At 53.0% G+C, this 25,150-nt stretch overlaps 1 protein-coding gene across 16 annotated transcripts in view; it reads left to right on the top strand.

Moving 5' to 3' along the window:
• The window catches only part of TCF3 (transcription factor 3), a 100,009-nt gene that overhangs the window by 32,364 nt on the left and 42,495 nt on the right, over nucleotides 1-25,150 (top strand). For 9 of the 16 annotated variants that reach the window (XM_054049781.1, XM_054049779.1, XM_054049786.1 and 6 more), the window contains exons 1-2: nucleotides 5,362-5,563; nucleotides 24,670-24,743. In XM_054049781.1, coding sequence (XP_053905756.1) covers nucleotides 5,377-5,563; nucleotides 24,670-24,743 — 261 coding nt within the window. In that variant the 5' untranslated portion in view covers nucleotides 5,362-5,376. Of the gene's footprint in view, nucleotides 1-5,361; nucleotides 5,564-24,669; nucleotides 24,744-25,150 lie in introns of those variants that run through there. The other 7 variants (XM_054049791.1, XM_054049790.1, XM_009570508.2 and 4 more) reach the window with 1 other exon arrangement.

The raw sequence follows: 25,150 nt of genomic DNA, 5'->3' as shown, positions 1-25,150 counted from the left end.
GACCGTGCACGACCCCCAGTGCTGTGTTGCCCCAGCATCTCAAGGCGTGTTGGGTTTGAATCTGTTGGAGTGAGCCCAGAGAAGGCCATGGAGATGATCCAAGGGCTGGAGAACCTCCTGTACGAGGACAGGCTGAGAGAGTTGGGGTTGTTCAGCCTGGAGAAGAGAAGGCTCCAGAGAGAACTTAGAGCAGCTTCCAGTGCTGAAAGGCGCTCCAGGAAAGCTGGGGAGGGGCTCTGGATCAGGGAGTGCAGGGAGAGGATGAGGGGGAATGGTTTGGAGCTGGAAAAGGGGAGATTGATATGAGATTTTGGGAAGAAATGTTTTGCTGTGAGGGTGGGGAGGCCCTGGCCCAGGTTGCCCAGAGCGGTGGTGGCTGCCCCATCCCTGGAGGGGTTCAAGGCCAGGTTGGATGGGGCTTGGAGCCCCTGATCCAGTGGGAGGTGTCCCTGCCCATGGCAGGAGGTGGGACTGGATGGGCTTTGAGATCCCTTCCAACCCAAACCATTCCATGACTCCCTGTGCTCACTCAGATTTGGGAGGAGAGATCTGGAAAAGAGCTCAGCCAAATCATCTCGCGATGGCAACTTCCTGTCTAAAAAGAGAAGGATGTTGCGGAGTCAGTGGCTTCCCATTATTTTCCCCAATTTGGGTGCTTTCTCGCCGTCAGTTCCCCAGCATCAGCCTGAGCGGTCTGCCTTGGGTTGGAGACATCCTTGCTGCTGCGAAATCACACCGTGATGCCCTCTGAGGGCGCCTGTGTCTTGAATCAGCGCAGGCTTTGGCTTACGGAGCGGCTCCTCCCCTGCTGGGATGGGGGTACCGGCCGGTGGAGCCCCCAGGTCAGCGCAGCCGGGCGGCGTTTGCCCTTCTTTGGCCATGCTGTAAGAAGGTAATGAGTCACTTTCCATCGAGCCGATAGTTACCCTGCTCCTGCCGTGTATTTTGTTGTGTAGCCAGCAGGATTATTTATAACTCCGCCAGCATCCCGAGTCCATTGTTTCAGCAAAGAGCAGGAATGACTCGATGACTTCCTGAGATTTTTTTTTTTTTACCACCCCCTCATTTTTTATTTTTTTAAAAAAATCTCCTTTTCCTTCCAAGTATTATATTCACTGGTTGGATGCTTTCCCCCCACATCTTCCCCTCCTGATTGTGCATTTGTGCTGCTGACAATCCCACTACCGGTGTTGCTTTAACTCTGAAAACTCTCCCAGGAAAAACAAGGGGCTGTGTCCTGGGAGGACTGGGGCTCCTTTGGGTGGCAGGAGCAGCTCCGAGACCTCCCTGGGTGCTTGAGGAGCAAGGCACAAGGCTTTGGCAGTGCTGTTAGAGGGTGAGCACCTGCAGGACTTGTGGTTTGGACACCTCGGGATGCTGAGCAGCCTGGATGAAGGGTTGGTTTGGTCCAAGCCACCAGCGCAGGTTTGCACCTTTGTGGTCCAGCTTTTTTGTCGCTGCTCCTCTGAAGGTGTTAATTGGGAAAACCCAAAGGTCTCACCTGAGCCTCGGGCTGCACAGGGCAAAAGCCATTTCCATGCTAGCAGAAGGGGCACATCCAGTCTTGGGAACGTGGCAGTGATGGGTCCTGAGCTCCTGTCCTTGCTCATGCAGAGGGATGTGGTTTAGTGGCAGATGGGAATGGTTGGATTCGATGATCCAAGAGGTCTTTGCCAGCCTAGTGATTCTATGATTCTGTGATTCTAATGCAGCTGCTTGCCTGGTGGCAGTGGGGGTCTAGAACAACTCCACGGGGACAACTCTGACCCTAAGCCTCACCCAACTCTAATGGCTCACCACAAAGAGTTGTCTCTCCCCACAGCAGTGGTCCCATCTGAGCAGTGTTTACCCTAAATCCTGGAGCTCTACTGGTTCTCGTCCATCTCCCTGCAGTGAATTCACTGTTGATGTTGCAAGAGCCAGCAGACATCATGGTTTTAGTTAAGCCCTTCCCTGGAAATCAGTGGTGCGAGATGAAGAGAAGAGGCAGGATAAGGGGTTTGGTGAAGGCAGTTAATTGGAAGCTTTGGATGGGAGGTTGAGGTTCGTCTGCAGCTCCTGTTTGCCCAAACAGCCCAGGTTCCCTTCGGATCTTGCTTGAAATTGGTATGTAAGACTCCTGCTTTGGGTTTCATAGAATCATGGAATGGTTTGGGTTGGAAGGGACATTAAAGCCCATCCAGTTCCACCCCCTGCCATGGGCAGGGACACCTCCTATGGACCAGGTTGGTCAAAGCCTCATCCAGACTGGCCTTGAACACCTCCAAGTTTGGTTTGGTTTAATCAAATTCTCCTGCTGGCTAAGTGGGATGCTCTGAGGTGGTGCCCATCCTGGCTGCCTTTCCTCCGTTAGCTGCTTCTTGGTCATGATGTAACGAGCAGCCTCTGAGGTTAGAGCGGCTGCAGCCACAACCTGCAAAAGCGACCCAGGGGTGAAACAGCTGAAGAGGAAGAATCCTTTGCTGCCTTGTGGTCAGCAGAGATCTGCAGAAGTCCTCTCGGTTTCTATTAGGCCAGAACTCAAAACTTGGTTCTCGCTTATTTTTAAGCTGCTGTTTCTTACCCGTGGTGCCTACAAGCCTTCACTTGTCCTCTCCCTGTTGCTAGAAACTTGTAGCCCCTCTGGCTCTCGAGCTTTCCTGAGCTGGGCTGCAGGGAAGCAGTGGAAGGTGGTTGTCTGGTTGATCTACACATCACTCTCTTGTCAGGAGGTATCGCTCTCTCTCCGCTGCCTTCCCAGCTCTGCAGGGAAGTCTGAGGTTGGTGTAAAATGGAGTTCTGCCACTCTGAAAAGGCCACTCAGATTGGAAAAACAAGTCCTATGTTCTGTCCCGTGGGGGTTTTGCACCTTCTTCAGAGCTGGTTTTGCTTTTGGGGGTTTCCTTGTGATGCAGAGCGCTGAGCATAGGTCAGAAACCAGAGGGGTGTTGTGTGAGATTAGGGCTTGGGGGAGAGGTGATGCTCTGCGAAGGGCCTGGAAACCGAGGTCACACTGGGGTCCTCCCTATTGGAGGTCATTTGGCCAGGAACTGAGCGTGCTTCTTGGAAGAGCTGGTCCCAAAGCCTTTACAGCCCTACTGGAACAGTTTAAGGTCGTACAGGAGCTCGTGCATGCAAGAGGATGCTTGTGCTGGCTGCTTGGCTGCCTCCCTCTGCTCCTTGTTCTCGTTCCTCTGAGGTTTTCCAGCTGCTGTTCCCTTTGCTAGGGCACCCTTGTGTTGCCTCCTTCCCATCCCAGCACGTGGTTATTGCAGTTTTTCCTCCTAGCTGAAGTGCACAGGCAGTGATCTCTCCAGTAAAGCACTGGGGTGATTCTCGTACCATCCTGGAGTGGTGGGAAAAGCTGAGCTTGGATGGCAATGAATTCCCACCTCTTGCCGCTCTTCAGGTTCCTTTCAACTGAAGTGCATGAGGATAAAAGCGAGGAGCCTGATGTGCGCTTCCCCCTGTGAATCATAGAATCATTTTGTTGGAAAAGACCTTTGAGATCGAGTCCAGTCGTACCTGTCCACTACTCAACCATCCCTGAGCACCTCATCTACCCATCTTTTAAACACCTACATTGATGAGGACTCCACCACCTCCCTGGGCAGCCTCTCCTGGTGACTGAGAACCCTTTTAGTGAAGAAATTTTTCCTGATGTCCAATCTAAACCTCCTGTGGTGCAACTTGAGGCCATTTCCCCTCATCCTATCTCCTGTCCCTTGAGAGAAGAGCCCAGCACCCACGTCTCTGCAACCTCCTTTCAGGCAGTTGTAGACAGTGATGGGGTCTCTCCTCAGCCTCCTTTTCTCCAGGCTACACCATCCCAGGTCCCTCAGCCACTTCTAGAACCCTTGTTCTCCAGCCCATCCCCACTTCTGGATGCGCTGCAGCCCCTCAATGTCCTTCTTGCAGTGAGGGACCCAAAACTGAACCCATGATTCAAGGTGCAGCCTCACCGATGCCAAGTAGAGGGGCACAATCCCTTCCCTGCTCCTGCTGACCACGCTCTTTGACACAGGCCAAGATGCCATTGGCCTTCTTGGCCACCTGGGCCACTGCTGGCTCATGTTCAGCCACTGTCAAACAACACCCCCAGGTCCTTCTCTGCCAGGCAGCTTTCCAGCCACTGTATCCCAAGCCTGGAGCGCTGCATGGGGTTTTTATGTCCCAAGTGAAACCACTGCAGCTTACGACATGGACCACAGGGCATGGAGATACAGGCATGAGCATCTCCCACAACTTCCAGCTCTTCTGGGTCAGCTCAGGAATAGAGAACAGCCCTTCTCCCCCAGCTTACTTTATATTTTTGAAAGCTTTGCGGGTTTTTGTTCTGTTTTCTTTAAATAATCTTCAAAAAATAAATTTGAAACTGGTGCTTCTTTACCCAAAGAAGAAAACTGAAAGATGAGTGAGATGTTGTGGTTTGGATTGCCGGTTGTGAAGACTTTAGGGTGCTCCAGCTTGGGAGGATGTTGGATCTGGAGAGCGCAGGGGCTTATTTCAAGAGGTGGCTCAACAACTCATGGGTTAATAGCTGGAGATGTGTCTGTCCACCCAGGTATTTAAGGGATAATCTGTATCGATGGATATTGTGCCAAGAGAAGCTCTCTCAGCTCTGCGTTCCCAGCTCTGCCCTAGTTTTTTTTGGGCAAGTCTCTCCATACATACAATAGCTAGGAACGGTTTTGTTCCCTAGAGAGGCTTTGAGGTTTAACATTCATAAAACGCTTTGAGATCGGCAGATAAAGGAAAGCAAAGACAATAAAGGCGACCGGGGCTTGCCAAAGCAATGCCCTGTATCGCCACAACAGAGCCATGCAGGATGGGGTGGGGATGGCTTTTGTTAGAGGGTGAGCGACTGCTCCAGGGGAGCCCTGCAAGCAGGAGAGGTGCAGCTCAGCCTTGCACGGATCCCGTAAGGAGGTAACACCTGCGATAAGAGCAAATTGAGGCACAAAGATGAGTTTTTCCACAAGCTCCCCATTGCCCGGGATGCTCCTATGGCTTTAAATTGGAAGGGGGAAGATTTAGATTAGACATTAGGAAGAAATTCTTCACGATGAGGGTGGGGAGGCCCTGGCCCAGGTTGCCCAGAGCAGTGGTGGCTGCCCCATCCCTGGAGGGGTTGAACGCCACGTTGGATGGGGCTTGGAGCAAATTGATCCAGTGGGAGGTGTCCCTGCCCATGGCAGGGGGTGGAACTGGATGGGCTTTGAGTTTCTTTCCAATCCAAACCATTCTATGATCCTATGGTCTGGAAGAGATGCTGCCGAGTTGCTCTTTGCTCACCGGGCAGTGCATCGTAAAATGCCCTGGTAAACTTAATCCACTCCATAAACCTCTTTAACTTTCTTTTAACTGCCTTTGCCTGTCCTTAGAGTGAACTCCTTTATGGTCCCCCAAACAAAGGCAGGCAGGAGTGGGCAGGGACGGCGGAACCGGGAGCTGCGCTCCTCCCCGGCACTCCCGGGCGAGTGGGAGGAGCGCGCTGGGGCTCGGAGCACTCGGCACAGGGTGCTGAGCTTCTCAGCTGCCAACTACCCAATGGCCATGGCATCCCACAACAAGCCGTTTCGGGGTAGGTCTTCCTGCCAGACGGCTGGCGACACTGGGAATTTTTTGACGGAGGTTGGGAGGATGGGGTGCAAAGGAATAATTTTTCCCAATTCGGTTGGGAATTCTGCTGTCGAGGGATTTGGAGGGAGGTAGACCGGAGTGCGGGGTTGGAAGTCTTCAGGGATTCTTTTCTCCTCCTCCTCGTGCTCTGCCTTTCAGTATCGTTCTGCTTTTGGGGCAGGAGCGGGGAGTTTTAGTGCTGCTTGAGGACACACAATCCTGTTTTGGGAGCAAGAAACGTGGTTCTGCAAGAATAGCTCGTGTTTTTCTGCTGCTTCCCCCTTAATAGTCCTTAAAACCTATTAAAGCAAGCTGCGGCGAGTGGCACGGCGAGAAGAGAAGGGATCGTAGCTGGAGGCTGCTTCCAGCACGGAGTGAAGTTAGTGGCCGGCTGAGGGTTTCGTGAGCGAGGTGGTGACCCCTGGTCCCTGTAGCTGTGGGTAACATGACCTGGATGTGGAATTTCCATGCCCTATAAAGGGCTTGTGGGGTGGTTTTCATTTTATCCATTTTTAAAATGGAATCGAACTGATGCCCGGTTCTTTGGAGATGGTCTGGCTTTAATTGGAGTGGCTTGTGCGTGTCTGGTTTGAACTGGAGAGAAACAGATTTATCTGAATGGCTACAAACGGTGCCTCCTTTGAAACGAGGTGGGATGCAGGGGGTTCTTCTCTGCTTGGGAAACCCACACCTCTTAGTTTTAAGTAACCGTGAGCTTGTGTTGAAGTGAGGCAGTTGTGCGGCGTGCTTCGGAGCAGGCAGGGTTCCCCCTGGGATGCTGGGGAGCAGCTGAGGCTTTGGGCTGCTGCTGAGAAAAGGGGGAATGGACAGGATGGACAAAACTATGCAAGCTCAGAATTAGGTTCCCACCAGAGAGTTAAACTTCCATGCCCAAGGTCACCAGGAGTAGATGTGTGCTCCTTGTCCTGATCAGAGCAGCGTGGGCAGGAGCTGAGAAGCCAAACCATCGAGTGTGATGGCTCCTTGTCACCAGAGAGGTTTACAACCAGCTGCTCGTCCCCTCAGTTCTGCTTGGGGTTGAGGGGTCCAGCAGACCAGCTGGCCACCTTGCATGGAGGCTGTTGGCCTGTTGACCTGCTCGTTCTGCCACGGGGCTCTGTGTCTCCTGCCAGGCAGGAGGTGTGGAGCTGTGGTTTTGCGAACAGCTGAGCCAATGATCACTTGCTGCTTGCTGGGTCTTCCTCTTCCCATCCGTCCTGGCCTGCCCCATCTCGGGGGCTTCTGGGCCATGTTGTGCTCCAAATGGGGAACTGATTTTCGCTGGGTTTCCTGCCGTCTCACACGTTCGGCAGGCCTTGGAAAGTCCAGTGGGCCCCAGAACTTAAGAGAAATGCAGAGTGAGAAGGGTCTTTTCCTCCCAGAGCAGCGAGCGCTGCGATGCCTCGAGTCGCTTCATGAACCCAGTGCAGAGGGAACCGGTGGGGAGCATGGTCTGCGGCAAGGGTGGCCCAGAGTCTCCCTGGGAGTGGAGAAAGGAGTTGCCAGGAAGCAATTTGGTCTTTCCATGATGACTTTGCCCCCCTTGCAGGGTTTTCCTTGCAGTACTGAGGCTGGAGGTGGATTTTTTTTGGACCTTCTTGGTTTTATGCATCTATGTCCATTCCGAAGTTGTATTTGAAGATGAAGGCCCTTTTCTGCAGGGCAGCAACTTTTCACCTGAGCCTGCCAGGGCCACGTGGCTCAGCTCTCAACCATCCCAACAAACCCTGGAGCTGCAGGTTTTAACCCCCTTCAGGCAACCAGAGCTGCTGCGTTTATGACTTGGGCACCAACGCCTCTCTTTTTGTTCATGGAAAAGTCATTTGAGCTTCTTGTAGTGAAGAGCAAGCAAGCTTTAAGCAAAATATCGAAGGGACTTCTTAATGGTGGATTTTCCTAGACGGTTATATTGACATTCCTGATAAGAAGTGTCGCTGCTTGGCTAGACAAAAGCGCTAGAAAACAAAACATCATGTAGAGGAGAGACAGACAAGATAATCTAATAGATCTCTTTTTGTCTCCAGCTTGTTCCTCTGAATAGGACACAGCCTTGATGTGCAGAGCACTTAAAGGGCTTGGACGCGGTGCGTGAAGCCAGGCTGGATGCTCATGGGGGTTTGCTGCATCACCAGTCCACAACCCGAATGATGGGTCAGTGCGTAGCCAGGGTGACATGAAAGATATAAATTCGATGAAATGTTACTCCTTGGTGTTGTAATAGTCAGAAGAATCGAAGCTGCTTTCGTGAGATCTTCATAGGGCTTCCTAGGAACCGTGTGGTGGGGTTTTCTCAGGGCTTTTTCTGTTGTTCAGCATGACAGGTCAGACCAAGGAGGACCAGCTCCTGCTGGCTGTCCTTAAGTGATGCCAAAGTTGCAGCCGGGAGATGGTTTGAAATGCACACACAGGAGAAAAAGTGTTGGTTCGTCCTAGGAAAGAGAGGAGCCGTTCTACACATTGAGTGCCATCTACTGGCACCTCATCTATGGGATTGACACGTTTGCCTAGGGAGAGCTGTCAGAAGGTCACCGGCATGGAGCTTACAGAGGAGGGTTCAGTGTGCCCAACCTGTTGATGAAGGGATGGTAAAGGTGGACACCCCCTCCACTCGTTCAGCGATGTCCTCGTCGTCCAAACAAGTTGTGGTACCACCCAGTGGAGGAGGAGCTCAGAAGTGGGTAGCTGCTGAGGGTGACATGTCCCAGCCTGAGCTGGATACTTCATACTATATCTCCTAGTGGGAGGTATCCCTTCCCACGGCAGGGGGTGGAACTGGATGGGCTTTAAGGTCCCTTCCAACCCAAACCATTCTATGATTTAACGTGGGATGCATCCATGCTGCTGTTGGAAAATGTGCCACCCTCCTCCTGTTCCATCTCTTCCTGTCCCTTCCCTTCAGCTGGCCCCAGATATGTGTCTACAAACTGAGCCAGAGCAGGTGACAGATCCAGACTATTCAAAACCCCAAACCACCACTACTGGCTTGGTCCCTTCATCTCTTTGCTGGCGTTCAGGCCAAGATGCTGCTTGGACATGAGCATCTTGATCTGGTTTTATGGACAAAGGGAAGTGGGGTGTAAGGGGCTGGAGCACCTTTTTGGTGTCTCCTGGCTGATGTGTGAGTAGAAACAAGGTCTCAGAGGTTGATCGACAACCTAAAGCCACGGTGTGATGCATCATAGATCTCTACTATGGTCAGGAGGCTGGTTGAGACTTTGCCTGGTGGGTTCTTCACCCTGAGCCTCTGTAGAGCTTAAAACAAAGCTGCTGGGTTTATATTGGTTTTCAGTAAGTTCTTCCTGTAACTTGTCCTTTTGGCTTCAGGGGTACAAGGGGAATTTGGGGCACAGTGTATGGTTATGCAAAGATGTGGATTCTTCGCAGGCGAAGGAACAAGTGAACATCTTGAAATCTTTATGTTTAAAGAGGGGAAAAAAGAGTCGTGGTTCTTGGCAGTGGTGCTTCTTAGTAGCAAATAGATTGAATACAGCCCTTTTTAATGCAATTTAAATAATCAATGGTATATTCAATTACTGAAATATTTGACAGAGCTCTAAATAGATCACATCTGTCCTTAAACTCTTCTCAAGGTAAATATATCACCACCCTGTGTTTTGTTGACCAAATGCTGTAAGAACTGGTGTCCAAGAGGGAAAACTTGGCTGTACGTGCAGTTATCCCTCAAACTCTGCACCTTGTGTACTACTTGTGTTTGGTTTTGCTTGAGGGATGCCTTAGCCCGGCTTGTGCATTCTGCAGGTAGTCAGCTGCTGAAGATGCAATCCTGCTGTTTTACAGCAGCGTAACTGGGTCTGGTCAGGAGTTTTGGTCTCCGACTGGTGTTGGTGGCTTGGGTGCTGGGCACCAGCTCGTTCGTGGGGACAGGATGGCAACTGGGCATCCACTGTGTGCTCGTTGATGCTTGCCTTGAGCTCGACAATGCTTACCTTGAGCTTGGCGATGCTTGCCTTGAGCTCGGCAATGCTTACCTTGAGCTTGGCGATGCTTGCCTTGCACTTGGCGATGCTTGCCCCGGGAAAGGAGAAGGCAAAAAGAAGAACTGTTGTTGTGGAAACCAGAGTCTTGAAGCTATTTGCAAACAAAAGCTGGAGCTGAGGGCAGGTGGTGCTGAGAACACTTTGTTTGGGAAAGTTTTTCTCATCGTGTCGAACAATTCTTCTTAGATGATCCTTCCTGTGGGCTGAATCATCCTCTCGGCAAACACGTTAGCTGGTCTAGCCAGCCCCTGGCCGCATCCTGTGCTGTCCAAGGCATCTTTGTGCTGCTGGTGGACCTGGAGGGTGCTGAGCTGCCCTGCACTCTGCAGGATTGCATCCCCTGTGCTTTGGATTGGAGTAAACACTCCTGAGAGTGTGTTTGCCTCAGCCTTCCTCTGCTTTGGGGAGCTGATTTCCCCTTGCTCTAGGGAAGTCTACAGGGTAAGCTGGGGAGGGGCTCTGGATCAGGGAGTGCAGGGAGAGGACGAGAGGAACTGTTTTCAGCTGAAAGAGGGGAGATGGAGGTGAGAACTTAGGAAGAAAGGTTTTCCTGTGAGGGTGGGGAGGCCCTGGCCCAGGTTGCCCAGAGCAGTGGTGGCTGCCCCATCCCTGGAGGTGTTCCAGGCCAGGTTGGATGGAGCTTTGAGCCCCTGATCCAGTGGGAGGTGTCCCTGCCCATGGCAGGGGTGGAACTGGATGGGCTTTGAGATCCCTTCCAAGCCAAACCATTCCAGGATTCTATGAAGTGTTGGCTCATGCACAATCAAGTATACAAGTCAGGAACCCCCATCCCTCTCCCCATATGAGGAGACTTGCAAATAAACTACCAAGGCCACTGTGACTGTGTGCGTGTGCGTTTGGCCGTTTCCCCACGTAATTTCCACATCATTTGGAAGCGGACTTTAATTTGTCTAATTTTTAACCACTTCTGGCCTCCCTTCCTTGCTGGCTTTGGCGCGTGGACGTAGAGGTGGGCTGGGAGAACTCACATCCCCATGGCTGGCACCGCTCTCAGGACGTGCCAAGGAAAGGCTCTTTGTTTGATCTGAAATGTCTCTCTTGCAAACTTTTTGGGTGGTTTTTTTTTTCGTCCGGTATAAGTAAACAGGGTTTTATCCCCTATCATTTTGCTTTGCGAGTAATGGAAACCCAGTGGGTAAAGATTTCTGCTCTTCTGCACACGATGATGTTCTGGTTGCATCTCCGCTCACATAGTTTTATTTTACATTGCAAATTAAACAATACTTGGAAAGATGCAAATCGGAGCGGAAACAGAGGTCAGAGCTTCTAAGTAAAGGAGTGGGGGTGCGTGTGCCTATTCCGTGCATCTGCCCGTGTGTGCAGAGCACACGATTCTGCCCCTCTGCTCCGCTCTTGTGAGACCCCACCTGGAGTCCTGTGTCCAGTTCTGGAATCCCCAACAGAAGAAGGACATGGAACTGTTGGAATGAGTCCAGAGGAGGCCACGGAGATGATCCAAAGGCTGGAGCACCTCTGCTATGAGGACAGGCTGAGAGAGTTGGGGTTGTTCAGCCTGGAGAGGAGAAGGTTGTGGGGAGACCTTAGAGCAGCTTCCAGGGCTGAAAGGGGCTCCAGGAAAGCTGGGGAGGGGCTCTGGATCAGGGAGGGCAGGGAGAGGATGAGGGGGAACGGTTTTGAGCTGCAAGAGGGGAGATTGAGATGAGACCTTAGGAAGAAATGTTTTGCAGTGAGGGTGGGGAGGCCCTGGCCCAGGTTGCCCAGAGCAGTGGTGGCTGCCCCATCCCTGGAGGGGTTCCAGGCCAGGTTGGATGGGGCTTGGAGCCCCTGATCCAGTGGGAGGTGTCCCTGCCCATGGCAGGGGGTGGGACTCGATGGGCTTTGAGGTCCCTTCCAACCCAAACCATTCCGTGATTCTATAACATCGCCTCTCCAGGGACCCGTAGCCATCGTATTTCATTCCTTGCTGGCATCGGGCTGCTGTGCACGCTCAGCAAAATAAATTCTTTCCCTGGACAACAATACACGTGTTAGCATCAAGCGACTGCATCTTTCATGAGCGTGCAACTTTGTGGTAAAATAAATGAGCTGGAAAAAACAGGATGTGGATTTACCCTCGCTCTTCTTCCCCAAGCTTTCTGTTTAATGGAATATAACCCCTTGCTTTGGGAATAAGCCCGTATCTACTGAAGTGAAATTGTTTGCAGTAGCAAACATATTGGTGTTGTTGAGTACGTGTGATGCAGAACATGAGTAAAAGTTCTCCACAGGGCTGTGTTGTTTGTTTGCAGGGTTGCAGTTCTCAGGAGGCTTCAGAGGTCTGTGAACACATGTACTGGTGTCATTCCGGGGGCTCCTGACTCCATAGGCCCTCGTAGCTCCGTGGGGTTTCGTATTTAGTTACTAGAATTAAATGTTTTCAAACTGCATGCTGGAAAGCTGGGGAGGGGCTCTGGATCAGGGAGGGCAGGGATAGGACAAGGGGGAACAGTTTGGAGCTGAAAGAGGGGAGATTGAGGTGAGATCTTGGGAAGAAATGTTTTGCTGTGAGGGAGGGGAGGCCCTGGAAAAGGTTGCCCAGAGCAGTGGTGGCTGCCCCATCCCTGGAGGGGTTCCAGGCCAGGTTGGATGGGGCTTGGAGCCCCTGATCCAGTGGGAGGTGTCCCTGCCCATGGCAGGGGTTGGAACTGGATGGGCTTTGAGGTCCCTTCCAACCCAAACCATTCCACAATTCCCTGATTCTATGAAATAGTGCGGAGCAGCGTGTTGGCAGCGCTTGGGAAGCTTGGGCTGAAGGGCTGCTGGAGGGGTGCAGGGGTGGCACCGCCAGTATCCAGCACTGCTTTTACGTGCTGAGATTCAGCATCCCCACGTCTGAGCCCGCTTTCCATGTGTGGGAGTGTTCCCCAGCCTCCCATCGAAAATCAATTTGGGGAGTGCTGAGGTACTTCACGGCACCTCCCAATCAAGAGATCCTCGGGGGCCACTTCTCAGCCACCTCCTTGCTCTTCTGCAGGGTTGGTTTTATCATTAGCTGTGAGGGCTCATTTCCGAATGTGGGCTCATCCCCAAAGCTTTGAGCAGCTTCTCGTTCGTCTCCCACCCTCTGCAGCCCTACTTTGCTATCTCATGGTGCGGTGGGGCCACAGGGCTGTCTGGTGGCAATGGGGATCCTGCTGTCACCTTGCCTTGGGTTTTGTTTCCATCCACAAGGAGCGTAGCAAAGCTGCTCCTCCAGGATCCGTGTTGATCCAAGGTGCTGGTACAGAAGAGGGGAATTCTCTGACACCTGTTACCGCTCTGACTCAAACCAGTGTTATTCTTGGCCCATTTCCCCGCGCCTTTGTTCCTTGGACCCTCCTTGATAGCCCATTTCTTGCCAAGCATGGATGGGCTGTTGGGCTTGCGTGGAGCCTTGGGATGAGAGACGTGGGAAGGCTCATCCCAGAGAGGCTGGGGACAAGGGACACGGTGGGTTTGTCCCACAGGCTGTTGACCTTTTGAAAGCGCCGACTGGTCATGCCCTGTGTTCTCCTCCGTCCCCTTTCCACGCTGCTCCTTTGTGCTCTTGTTTGGTCATTGCTGTGCCTTTGTTATTACAGCTGGGGGAAGTGTTTTGAGCTTGAAAGTTTATTTTCTTCCCTCTGGTTGTCGTCACAGGTTTGTTTTCTTTCTCCCTATGGCATCTTGCTGGCTTTCCTCGGGGCTGGGAGGTCGGACATCTCTGGTCTCCATGCCTTTCTGCAGAGGGAGCGGACTTCTTCCCTGTCTTATGGCTTTGCTGCTTTCACTCGTGTCCAGTTCTGGAGTCCTCAGCACAGGGAGGACATGGAGCTGTTGGAGTGAGCCCAGAGGAGGCCACAGAGATGATCCGAGGGCTGGAGAACCTCCTGTATGAGGACAGGCTGAGAGAGTTGGGGTTGTTCAGCCTGGAGAGGAGAAGGTTGTGGGGAGACCTTAGAGCAGCTTCCAGTGCTGAAAGGGGCTCCAGGAAAGCTGGGGAGGGGCTCTGGATCAGGGAGTGCAGGGAGAGGATGAGGGGGAACAGTTTTCACCTGAAAGTGGGGAGATTGAGATGAGATCTTAGGAAGAAATGTTTTGCTGTGAGGATGGGGAGGCCCTGGAACAGGTTGCCCAGAGCAGTGGTGGCTGCCCCATCCCTGGAGGGGTTCAAGGCCAGGTTGGATGGGGCTTGGAGCCCCTGATCCAGTGGGAGGTTTCCCTGCCCATGGCAGGGATGGAACTGGATGGGCTTTGAGGTCCTTTCCAACCCAAACCATTCCATGAATCTATGATTCTTGGTCTCACTGGCTTTTTGTTAGTTTAGTAAATCCTGTCCTCGGTGGAGGGGGTAACCCAAGGCCTTAATGAGGTTTGGGCTGGTCTAGATGATTTATTTCCTTAATTATTACTTTAAGCGTGATTAGTCTATATGTGATTACCAAAAAGGCACCCTCTGTAACACAGTAGGGACCTTCCTATAGGCTCTGGGACATCCCAGCCAAGCAGTGTCCTGACCTACAGCAGAAGCTGTGAATGCACCTTCATTTTGAAACGCTGTGTGCATCATCCTCCAAATCATCTTCCCAAAGACCAGGAGTAAAGTACTTATTTCACCATTCTTCCACCTTTTCTGACTTTTTTTAGGTGTTGGCTGTATTAAGTTCTTTCCATGCTCTTCTCCCAGCGAAAGCCAGTGGGGAATGGTTCATTTTTCCCCTATGTTCTCCCACCTTTCCCCAGCCCCAAACATTTCCTAAGCGTGAACTGTGCAGAAACTGCTGAACCAGAATACGGTGCAGGAGATGCCAGAGCAGATGCTAAGCGGAGGAATTAATGATCACCAAAGTGGTGACATCAGCTTTTTTTACATCAAAAATTATCCCTGAGTGTGCGTTTGGGGAGGGGGGAGGCAGCAGCGGGTGCATCCCTGGGGACCAGGGGCCCTGGAGGGCTGGGTGTGCGTGTCTTGGCTTGGAATTCTCAGCACATTTATCATCACAAAGATGAAGGAGGAGAGTCTACCCCATAAATCTTGTAGGGGTCTGTGTCAGCAGGCCACAAGATGACCTGTTTGTTCAACATCTCGGCACAATTGTATGGGTCCGCTCTTCGTCTGCCTGATCTGGAGGACAATATTGCTGCCCTCCGCTTCTCTGGGATGTTGTGGTCCAGAGAGACTGCAGGTCAAGGGAGGTGATACTGTCCTTCTATTCCTCTCTTGTGAGGACTCATCTGGAGTATTGTGTCCAGTTCTGGAATCCTTGACATAAGAAGGAGATGGAGCTGTTGGAACGGATCCAAAGGAGGCTACAAGGATGATCCGAGGGCTGGAGAACCTTCCCTACAAGGACAGGCTGAGAGAGTTGGGGTTGTTCAGCCTGGAGAAGAGAAGGCTCTGAGGACACCTTATAGCGACCTTCCAGTTCCTGAAAGGAGCTTCAGAAAAGCTGGAGAGGGTCGATTCATAAAGGCTTGTGGTGATGGGACGAGGGGGAATGGGTATAAACTGGAGAGGGGCAGATATATGCTTGATGTAAGGAAGAATTTCTTCATCATGAGAGTGGTGAGACACGGACAAGTTGCCCAGGGAAGCTGCCCCATCCCTGGAGGTGTTGAAGGCCAGGTTGGATGGGGCTTGGTGCAACGTGGTCTCTTCCAACCCTAACCATTCCGTGATCCACTGAAATAGAAGTCCTTTCTTTCTCCCCTGGCAGCAGAACAGCTGAGCCTGGTTGTCTCATCCACCCAGCTTTGATCAAGCCTCAAATTTCTAGGCAGCAGAGGGGTTGAAGCAGAGCTCCAGTATCTGGGACAAGGACTTCCCATCAGCTACCATCCTTGGGTTCCCTCCAGGTCTTCAGCACCGCTTGCTTTTGGGTGATATTGTTTGCCTTTTGGTTTTGTTTTTTTTTTTTTTCTCTCAAATTGTTTTGTCGTGTGCCGGGAAAAGGAAGTGAACAAATTGTATAGTCCCATCCACAATCGACGTCCTGTAAACAGCTACCGGCTGCCTTCCATCCCAGCTGTTTTTTCCTATTCGGGGGTGGATGAGGCTGGTAAATAAACAGGCACTTCTGATAGCATCTCCCAGCACCCACTTTTCCCCTCGCAGGGGTTCTGCCTGCACCCCCGGACCTTTCCCAGTGCTGAGATGCATCGATGGGTTTGCCCTCATGGGTCTGGGAAGCCAACTCTTACGAGGGAAAACAACTTTGCTGGTTTGACTGGGACTAAAGCTAATTACTAGTCGACTAATTTTATTGATTTCAAATCCCTTTTAGCAGAGATTTTGCTGGGAGGCTGATCGCCAGAGCGATTAGGACACAAAGCCGCTTAATTTGGAAGTGTTTATCAAGCAGCCTTCTGTCACCTTTGTTTTAAATCAAATTGTGGTGGCCCTGGTGTCTTTCTCCATAACGGCTCGTGCTGTTCCACCTCTGATGGATGCAGGTTGGGGCTGGGTCCCCTGGGCTTCTCCCAGGTTGGTTTGGGGGCTATCAGAGGTTCAGCGTGTTCGTACTGGGCTGCTGGTTGTTGGGTTTTTATTCCCAGCTGCCACCACATCCTTGTCCTTCTCCAACCCATGGGCATTGCTACACCTGCAGAGCTGAATTTGCCACCTGGCTTTCAGAACCTCATTGCGAGCACCTCGTGGTCAGTAGAGCATTGAAGATGGATGATGCCATCTCCATGGAAGAAGCCATCTCCATGGAAGAAGCCATCTCCGTGGAAGAAACCATCTCCATGGCAGCTGCAGCTGCTTCCAAACGTCATTCAGCCACGTGAGGGGCTTGGCCTAAATATTTTTAATAGACTTTAAAAAAAAAAAACCAACTAGCCTAGTGGTTTTGATGGGAATCAGATTAGGGAGGACGCTTCGATGCTGGCAGATTGCGGAGGCCTCGGGGAGAGGGGCCCTCAGCCGGGCTCTGCCACAGCTCGAGCAGTGCAGCATCCCCAGCCCTGTCACCCGTGGGGTGGCCGTGACAGTCCCCTCGCTGCCCCCAGGTGTGGCCCCTGGAAGGGTTCAAAAAGCGTGTAGACGTGGCATTTTGGGACATGGTTTAGTAGTTCCCATGGGGTTGGGCTGATCGTTAGACTGGGTGACCTTTGAGGTCTTTTCCAACCTTCATGGTTCAATGAGTCTGTGATCCTCCTGGTGGCACTGAAAACTGGTCTTCTTTGAGTTGTTTGAGCCCTCTGGACCGTGACTTTGTGTGTGTTCTCCTCCAGGTATTCCTTTGTGCAGGATTTAAGAGCAAAAGCTCTGGATCTTGCTGGACAAATGGTGTCCTAGAGGTGCTAGGAGCAAAATGTCCTGCTCCACATCCCTCCATGTCCTCATATGATGGAGGAACAGCTGCCCGGCCCTGGAGCTTTGCTCACGAAGGAATCCTTAGGGATTGAGCTTGTTCTGAAAGACCTTGGCCTTCATCAGGGAGTCCTTCTTGACTATCTCCAGGTGGACAGAGCCAAGGCTGGCACTGAGGTGGTTGAGTCGCCTTCCCTGGAGGTGTTTAAGGAACGGGTGGATGAAGTGCTGAGGGACATGGTTTAGGGAGTGTTAGGAATGGTTGGACTCAATGATCCAATGGGTCCTTTCCAACCTTGTGATTCTGTGAAGCCGCACTCCCTCCCAAGCCCCGTCCCAGTACTGTGCTTGGATTGGCGTCTTCTGGGTTGCAGAACTTGAGAGCCCAGGTTGCTTTTGGGGCTTGGGTTATTGAAACAAGAGTAGCATCTCTTGTGTTGGCATTTTCGGCACCATGGGAGAAAATTGGAAGCCACAGACCAGGAACTGAGCAGGAAGGACCGTAAGTGGCTGCTGGGATGTAGGGATGGGGCAAAAAGCCCTCCACCCTCCATAACGCCTTTCCATGATGAAGAGTTGTGTGGTTCAAATGGTTTTTTGTTCCTCCTGGGTTGGGAACGGCTCTTGGTGCCCTGTGTCGCCAGTCACTCATGCGTAGCCTTTGCTGATAGCTCGTTACCGGGTGAAGGGCTTTTTTTGCTGAGCCTGAGTTTGGATGAATTATTTTTATCCACGCTGAGAGCTTAGGTTGGTTCTTGTCTCTCAGCTCCTCTTCACTGCGGCACAAAAATCGTACAGGGGGAAAAAAAAATCACTGTCTGACAGCTACATCTTATTCTATTAGTGTGTTTTAATTAGAACACGAGCGAGAAATGTGTTATGAATATTCATGATGAGGGTTATTAAAATGCACAATTAATCTGTACGCTTTTTAATAACTGTATTAATGGAGAGAGGAGGTTGTTCCTATTTTTGTCTTTTCTGAATTGGAAATTGTGCCTTAACGTGGTTCCTTGGAAAATGGGTTTATTTTAAAATGAAGTTGGCTCTTGATGACTGCGTGCACGCGTGGGCGTCTCTCGAACCGCTCACACGCCCTGAAAGAGCGTTGGAAACCTTGCAAAGCCAAGCACTGCAACGCTGGGATGTGCCAGGATTCAGCTGGCATGTGCAAACGTAGTTCAGCTCGGTGCCACGTGAGTTTTGACACAATTTATGTTGTTGATTTGGATTTAGAGTTTCTTCGCCCGGGACTGTACGTGCTCTGTGCCCAGGAGGGAGGAAGAGTTGGAGGGTGAAGGAGATGCCTGTGGGATCTCGGTCGGGGAGCCCAGTAGCACCCATGGGCAGCAAACCCAGCGTCTAAGGTGCTTCTGACCATCCCCAAGTGCCTGGTCTCGCCGCCCGACCTGCTGGGAAAGCAGGGTCTGGGAGAGATGCTTTGGAAAGATCCTGAGTGGAAAAGGATCTGGGGGTGCTGGTCACCAGCCACTGTGGCCCCGGTGGCCAAGAAGGCCACCAGCATCCTGGCTTGGATCAGGCTTGGTGTGGCCAGCAGGAGCAGGGAAGGGATCGTCCCCTTCGACTTGGCACTGGTGAGGCTGCACCTCGAATCTTGGGTTCAGTTTTGGGCCCCTCAGTCCAAGAAGGATGTTGAGGGGCTGGAGTGCGTCCAGAGAAGGGAACGGAGCTGGGGAGGGTCTGGAGAACAGGAGTTCTAGAGCAGCTGAGGGTCCTGGGGCTGTTTAGCCTGGAGAAGACAAGGCTGAGGGGAGACCTCATCGCGCTCTGCAGCTCCTGGAGAGGAGATTGGAGCCACGTGGGTGCTGGGCTCTGCTCCCAAGTAACAAGTGATAAGATGAGAGGCCTCCAGTTGCGCCAGGGGAGGTTTAGATTGGATATTAAGAAAAATTTCTTCACTGACAGAGTGGTGAAGCCCTGGCAGAGGCTGCCCAGGGCTGTGGGGGAGTCTCCATCCCAGGAGGGGTTCAAAAAGTGTGTGGACGTGGCACTTTGGGCCATGGTTTAGTAGGGATGGTGGAGTTGGGCTGACGGGTGGACTGGATGAGCTGACAGATCTTTTCCAACCGTAACGATTCCTTGATTCTGTGGTGCCCTGGGGCGAGCCCCGGCATTGTCCTTCGCTCCCCAGGCTTCCTGATTTCCTTTCCATCTTCCATTCCCTTTCCTCATTCGGATCAAGCCCAGGTGCTCGGTGCCAGGCGGTGCCTACGGGAAGGCCGGCTCAAGGGCATGGCTGGTGAACGCCGCGGGCTGGCGAAAGCGTGTTTGGTGGTGACACCATCTCCAGGGATTTTATGGTGTGAGTTTAGCAAAGCCTTGTTGACGGGGACTTTCCCAGAAGTGCCTGCGTTTGGCCAAGCTCCGGGAATTCACAAGCCTGGTGGAGGGCGTCTGCTGCCAAATTTTAGATCCTTACTCTGATAGGAAGGGAGGGAAGAGCGAGTTGCCATTTTGAACGTAGGACAGATGCCAGAAGTCGAAAGAGGGCAGTCTGTTTTTTCCTGGCTTCATCCCAGAAATCCCTGAATTCTTCAAACACCTGCGCTCTGAAACTGGGAGATTTTTTGCCGGCACCTTTCATGCCGGTGGCTGCAGCTCGAGGAAGGCGTGAGACCATTTTTTCCAGCAGGCATTGGACAGAGGGCTGGCACGGGCGTGTTCGGAGGTAGCGGAGCCTTTGGAGCCTCTTCCAGCGCCATGTGTGCTGCTCAAGTGGGAGAGCCATAACCTCGCTTCACCTTGGCAGCCGCGCAACCACGTGAGCGCAGGCGTCTGGAGAGAAAAAAAAGGCTTTTTGGGTTTCCCTGGAGGCTGGTTTGGGAGATTGTTGTATCCAGAGGAGGGCACGGAACTGGGTTTGGAGCATAAACCTTATTGAGGAGCAGCTGAGGAGCTGAGGCTGTTTAGTCTGGAGAGGAGGAGACCTCATTGCTCCTTAACGGAGGTCATAGTGAGGTGGTGGTTGGTCTCTTCACCCTGTGACAAGAGAAGGGGAAATGGCCTCAAGATGGACCAGGGAGATTTAGGTTGGATATTGGGAGAAATTTCTTTACTGAAAGGGTTGTCAAGCATTGGAAGAGGCTGCCCAGGGAAGGGGTTGAGTCACCATCCCTGGATGGGTTCAAAAGATGAGTAGGTGTCGTACTTGGGGACGTGGTTTGGTGGTGGACTTAGCAGGGCTGGATCGATGGTTGGACTTGATGATCTTAAAGGTCTTTTCCAACCGAAACCATTCTGTGATTCTAGGATCTGGCCACCCCTGTGCCTGCAGCCCCGTTGCGGGTCACAGAGCCGATGAGAAGAGGAAGGGTTTCTCTCCTGGATCCTGCTTGGCTGGTGCTAGGAGGGTGGGAGCTTCTTGCCCCCAGGTCCATGTCTCCCCAGAAGCAGAAGAGATACCTGGGACTCACCCAGACCCTGGGAGAGTGGTTTCTCCTCCGCAGCCTGTACCTCCGGCACCCAGTGTAGTTTTAACCCCTCTTTGGTGGCACCATGGCGTGGCAGGAGCTCGTGGTGAGGGTTTCTCCACATCTTGGGGACATTGTGAGCCCCTTGGCCTCAGCTTTTGTCACTTGTACCACACGCAACCTCCTCTTCTCTCCTTCGTTGAGGACACCTGGCCATGTTGGGATTTTTCTTCCCAGGAATTTGGGCCAAGTTTATCTGGGGCTTCCAAGCACCCAAACTCCCTGCAGCCCCCCCCGAGTCTGATGCGCTGAGCATCACCTTCCAGTGCATCCTGACCTGGGGATGCTCCTCTGCCATCGGGTGGTGTAGAGACAGGACCGGGTGGTGTAGACTCAGGACCCGTGTGCCCATCCTGCTCAGTGGAGGGATGGGCGTGGGGATCGGGACCTCCATGCTTAAGCTGAAAGAGAGGAGATTGACATGAGATCTTAGGAAGAAATGTTTTGCTGTGAGGTTTGCCCAGGTTGCCCAGAGCAGTGGTGGCTGCCCCATCCCTGGAGGGGTTCAAGGCCAGGTTGGATGGGGCTTGGAGCCCCTGAGCCAGTGGGAGGTGTCCCTGCCCATGGCAGGGGGTGGGACTGGATGGGCTTTGAGGTCCCTTCCAACCCAACCCATTCCATGATTCTATGCCTCAGTTTCCCCTCTGCGCCTTGTGGGTTGCAGCCAAAGCTTGGTCGATACCGCAATCCTCATCCTTCCAGCGCAAAGGAGCGAGATTGCCAAAGGATGTCTGAGGCTGCGGCTCCTGCTCGCGGCTTCACTCTGACTGCTGGGGAGCTTAAAAAACACCCGTGAAAGCAAAATGAATAGAAGGAGCATTTCTGCCTCCTCGGTTGGTGTTTGCAGGGTGTGCAGATGCATTGCTTTAGAAAAACACATTAGCAAAGCAAAAGTTTATTCTAGGAAGTAGGAGGTGGGAGAATTGGCAGTAATTCTCTCTAGTATCCAAGGTATTATTAGAGGCTTATCCCTGCTCTGCACAGTAATCACATTGGAAATTTTTGATTAGAAAACAAAATCTAGATGAGAATTATGAATATTCATTAGGTGTGGAGATTAATATGCATAATTATGCAAATTAGACAGCAATTAAACACCAATTCTCTAGGGAAATGATTAACACAAAGGCGCAGAAATAGAAGGATGTAATTTGAAAGAAGTTTCTGGTTAAATGAACAGTGAGAGGAGCGGAGGAGACAAATACGTGGCGTGTTTGCCGTGATAATCAGCTTGGCTGGAACGGAATGGGAGTGAGCCCGGCTCCCGCCCCGTGTCCTTGCTGCCCACCGGCTGCGCCTCCGCTGTCCCCGGAGCGTGTGGCTCTGCTCCTGTGGGAAACCTCCCGCAAGGGTTTGCAGGACCTCGGCTGCCACCACGAGCTGTCGGTGACAGAGCCGGTGCGGAGACGGTCCCCAGGGACCCCAGGGTGGCACAGAGTGATGCTGGGTGCCCAGAGACAGTGTAAAGGGGGTCCCCAGGGAACCCCCCGGGGTGGTACAGAGTGATGCTGGGTGTCCACAGCCCGTGTGGAGGGTGTCTTTGGGGCTGGGGGTGGCACAGAGTGATGCTGAGTGCCCAGGGCTGGTGTGGAGAGGGTTCCCGGGGAGCCCTCGAGGCTGAGGGTGGCACAAGGTGATGCTGGGTGCCCAGAGACAGTGCAGAGGGGGTCCCCAGGAAGCCCCCCGGGGTGGTACAGAGTGACGCTGGGTGTCCACAGCCCATGTGGAGGGTGTCTCTGGGGCTGGGGGTGGCACAGGGTGATGCTGAGTGCCCAGGGCTGGTGTGGAGAGGGTTCCCGGGGAGCCCTTGAGGCTGAGGGTGGCACAAGGTGATGCTGGGTGCCCAGAGACAGTGTAAAGGGGGTCCCCAGGAAGCCCCCCGGGGTGGTACAGAGTGACGCTGGGTGTCCACAGCCCATGTGGAGGGTGTCTCTGGGGCTGGGGGTGGCACAGAGTGATGCTGAGTGCCCAGGGCTGGTGTGGAGAGGGTTCCCCGGGAGCCTTTGAGGCTGAGGGTGGCACAAGGTGATGCTGGGTGCCCAGAGACAGTGCAGAGGGGGTCCCCAGGGAGCCCCCCGGGGTGGTACAGAGTGATGCTGGGTGTCCACAGCCCGTGTGGAGGGTGTCTCTGGGGCTGGGGGTGGCACAGTGTGATGCTGGGTGCCCACAGCCCATGTGGAGGGGGTCTCTGGGGCTGAGGTGAGTCTATGTGCCATACAGGGTGATGCTGAGGGCCCAGAGCTGGTTTGGAGAGGTTCCCCAGGGAGCCCTCGGGGCTGGGGTTGACACAGGGTGATGTTGGAAGACCAGAGCCCGTGTAGATGGGATCTCTGGGGATCCCCAGGGCTGAGGGTGGCATAGGGTGGTGCTGGGTGTCCACAGCCCGTGTGGAGGGGATCTCTGGGGCTGGGGGTGGCATAGAGTGGTGGTGGGAGACCAGAGCCCATGTACATGGGGGCTCTGGGGCTGGAGGTGGCACAGGGTGAGTCTGGATACCCAGGACTGGTGTTGAGAGGGTCGTCAGGGAGCCCCGAGGCTGAGGGTGGCACAGGGTGACGCTGGATGCCGCCAGGAGCTACTGCAAGAGGTTTATTGTGCTGCTCCATTGCAACTGGGGCCGTATTCCCCTGGCAGTGGGGCTGAGGTTTCCGTGGGGCTGGGATCTCTGTGGAATGACGCAAGGAGGTGGCTCTCGAGTCGCTCAGCCTCCTGTAGATCCAGGATTAGAGCTGGGGTTTCTCTCTGTCTGCCCCAGCTCTGCTCAGTGTCTGTGCAGCACGGGGCAGAATGATGCCCCTCTCCAATCCCTGGCTTTTCCCTCAATGAGCCTTTGAATAGGGAGACACCAAGTGCCGCTCACCAACTCCTGCTCACCCACTGCGGCAGAGCTGATGGACCAACACATTCAAGGCAAGGCTCACCTGCCAGGAAAGATTTCTTCCACACAGTCGTGGTACCAGCTTGAACTGGGAGAGCTTTGCCGAGATGACTGCCTGGGCTTTTATTGTCCTGGTGAACATCGCCATCTCCCCTGGATGCCTCGTGTGCTGGTAGCCCAAGACGCAGAGCCTGTGTGCGCCTGGCAGGGGATGAAAGGAGACGATTTCCTACCGCAGTCTGTGTGCAGGCACATTGCAAAACCCTCCCGTTTGGTCCCTTGCCATGTTGGGATGGATCCTCTTTGCCAAAGATACGCTTGGGAGGGCTAAACGAGAGATGGATGGAAGAGTGCTCTGATCGGCTATGTTGGCAGCGCACCTTCCTCGGCAGGAGCAGGAGGGGGCTTCAATAACAAACGCCTTTGAACAAGTGTCTAAGCCACAGGTAACCTTAGCTTCATCAGCACAAGAAGGACATGGAGCTGTTGGAGCGAGCCCAGAGGAGGCCACAGAGGTGATCCAAGGGCTGGAGAACCTCCTGTAGGAGGACAGGCTGAGAGAGTTGGGGTTGTTCAGCCTGGAGAAGAGAAGGCTGCAAGGAGACCTTAGAGCAGCTTCCAGTGCTGAAAGGGGCTCCAGGAAAGCTGAGGAGGGGCTCTGGATCAGGGAGGGCAGGAAAAGGACAAGGAGGAAAGGTTTTGAGCTGAAAGAGGGGAGACTGAGGTGAGATCTTGGGAAGAAATGTTTTGCTGTGAGGGTGGGGAGGCGCTGGAACAGGTTGCCCAGAGCAGTGGTGGCTGCCCCATCCCTGGAGGGGTTCCAGGCCAGGTTGGATGGGGCTTGGAGCCCCTGATCCAGTGGGAGGTGTCCCTGCCCATGGCAAAAGGTGGAACTGGATGGGCTTTGAGGTCCCTTCCTACCCAAACCATTCCATGATTTCGTTCCCAGCAATTCTATCCAAGGCTCTTTCAAGTCTGGGTGCAATGAGGACCAGAGTTTGTCCTGTGACCTAGCAGCACCGTGAACAAAAATCCATTCCCACTGGAGCTGTGGGATGAGTTTTTAATTCAAAGTCCTTTTCATCATCATCATCTCTGGGGAGAAGAGTTTCATGGCTGCTCTCTGAATAAAGCGAATTAAAATACATGTTTCTCCTCTTCCCACTGTCCCATATTTTGAAGCGTTTCCAGGCTGTGGTGGGATTTGCTTTGAAGTTTGTGGAATGCACTCCCAGTTGGAGTGGGAAGGTGAAGAGGGAGAGGGGAGGATCAGTCACGCCAAGTGGAAGTGGTTTATTAATGAAAATATTGTTTTGTTTGTAGAAGGAAGAGTTAATTTTGCGAGAACACCTTTGAGGCTTTGCTGATAAAGCAAGAGTAACCTTTGTTCTTCCTGTTTTTCCGTAGGTTTGGATGAAAGAGCGGGATCAGGTTCCTGGGGAACGGGAGATCAAAACAGCTCCACATTTGACCAAGGAAGGGTAAGGACAAAGCACAAACACTGAGCTCAAACGAAAATAAACGGGGGCTTCACTGTGACTCCTCAACATGCTCATTTGTGCCCAGGGTGGGTCTAACCTGGGAACAGCTTTTCTTGCCCCGTTTTGGATGGGTTGGTTCTGTTAACCCTGCAGAGATGACAGTGGGGAGAGGTTCCCCCTGTCCCATCTCCCCAGGCTTTGCTGCCTTGAGATTCCGCTGGAGAAGACTTCTCCTCCAAAACCCTTCTCCGGACTCACGCCCGGTGTGGGCTCCCTGCAGTTGGCTTTGGCTCAGGGAGAAGACCCCAAGGGCGGTCACATCCGAGCAGGCTGAGAGATCTCACCCGAGGGGCTGTGCCTTTGGCAAAGCTCACGGGGTGCACTTTGGGCATAGCTTTGGAAGCCTG

The sequence above is a fragment of the Cuculus canorus genome, chromosome 27 (assembly GCF_017976375.1).
Source record: "Cuculus canorus isolate bCucCan1 chromosome 27, bCucCan1.pri, whole genome shotgun sequence".
Classification (NCBI taxonomy): Eukaryota; Metazoa; Chordata; class Aves; order Cuculiformes; family Cuculidae; genus Cuculus; species Cuculus canorus.
Note: the sequence above shows the minus strand (reverse complement) of the source record. Positions and strands in the feature narration are given on the sequence as shown.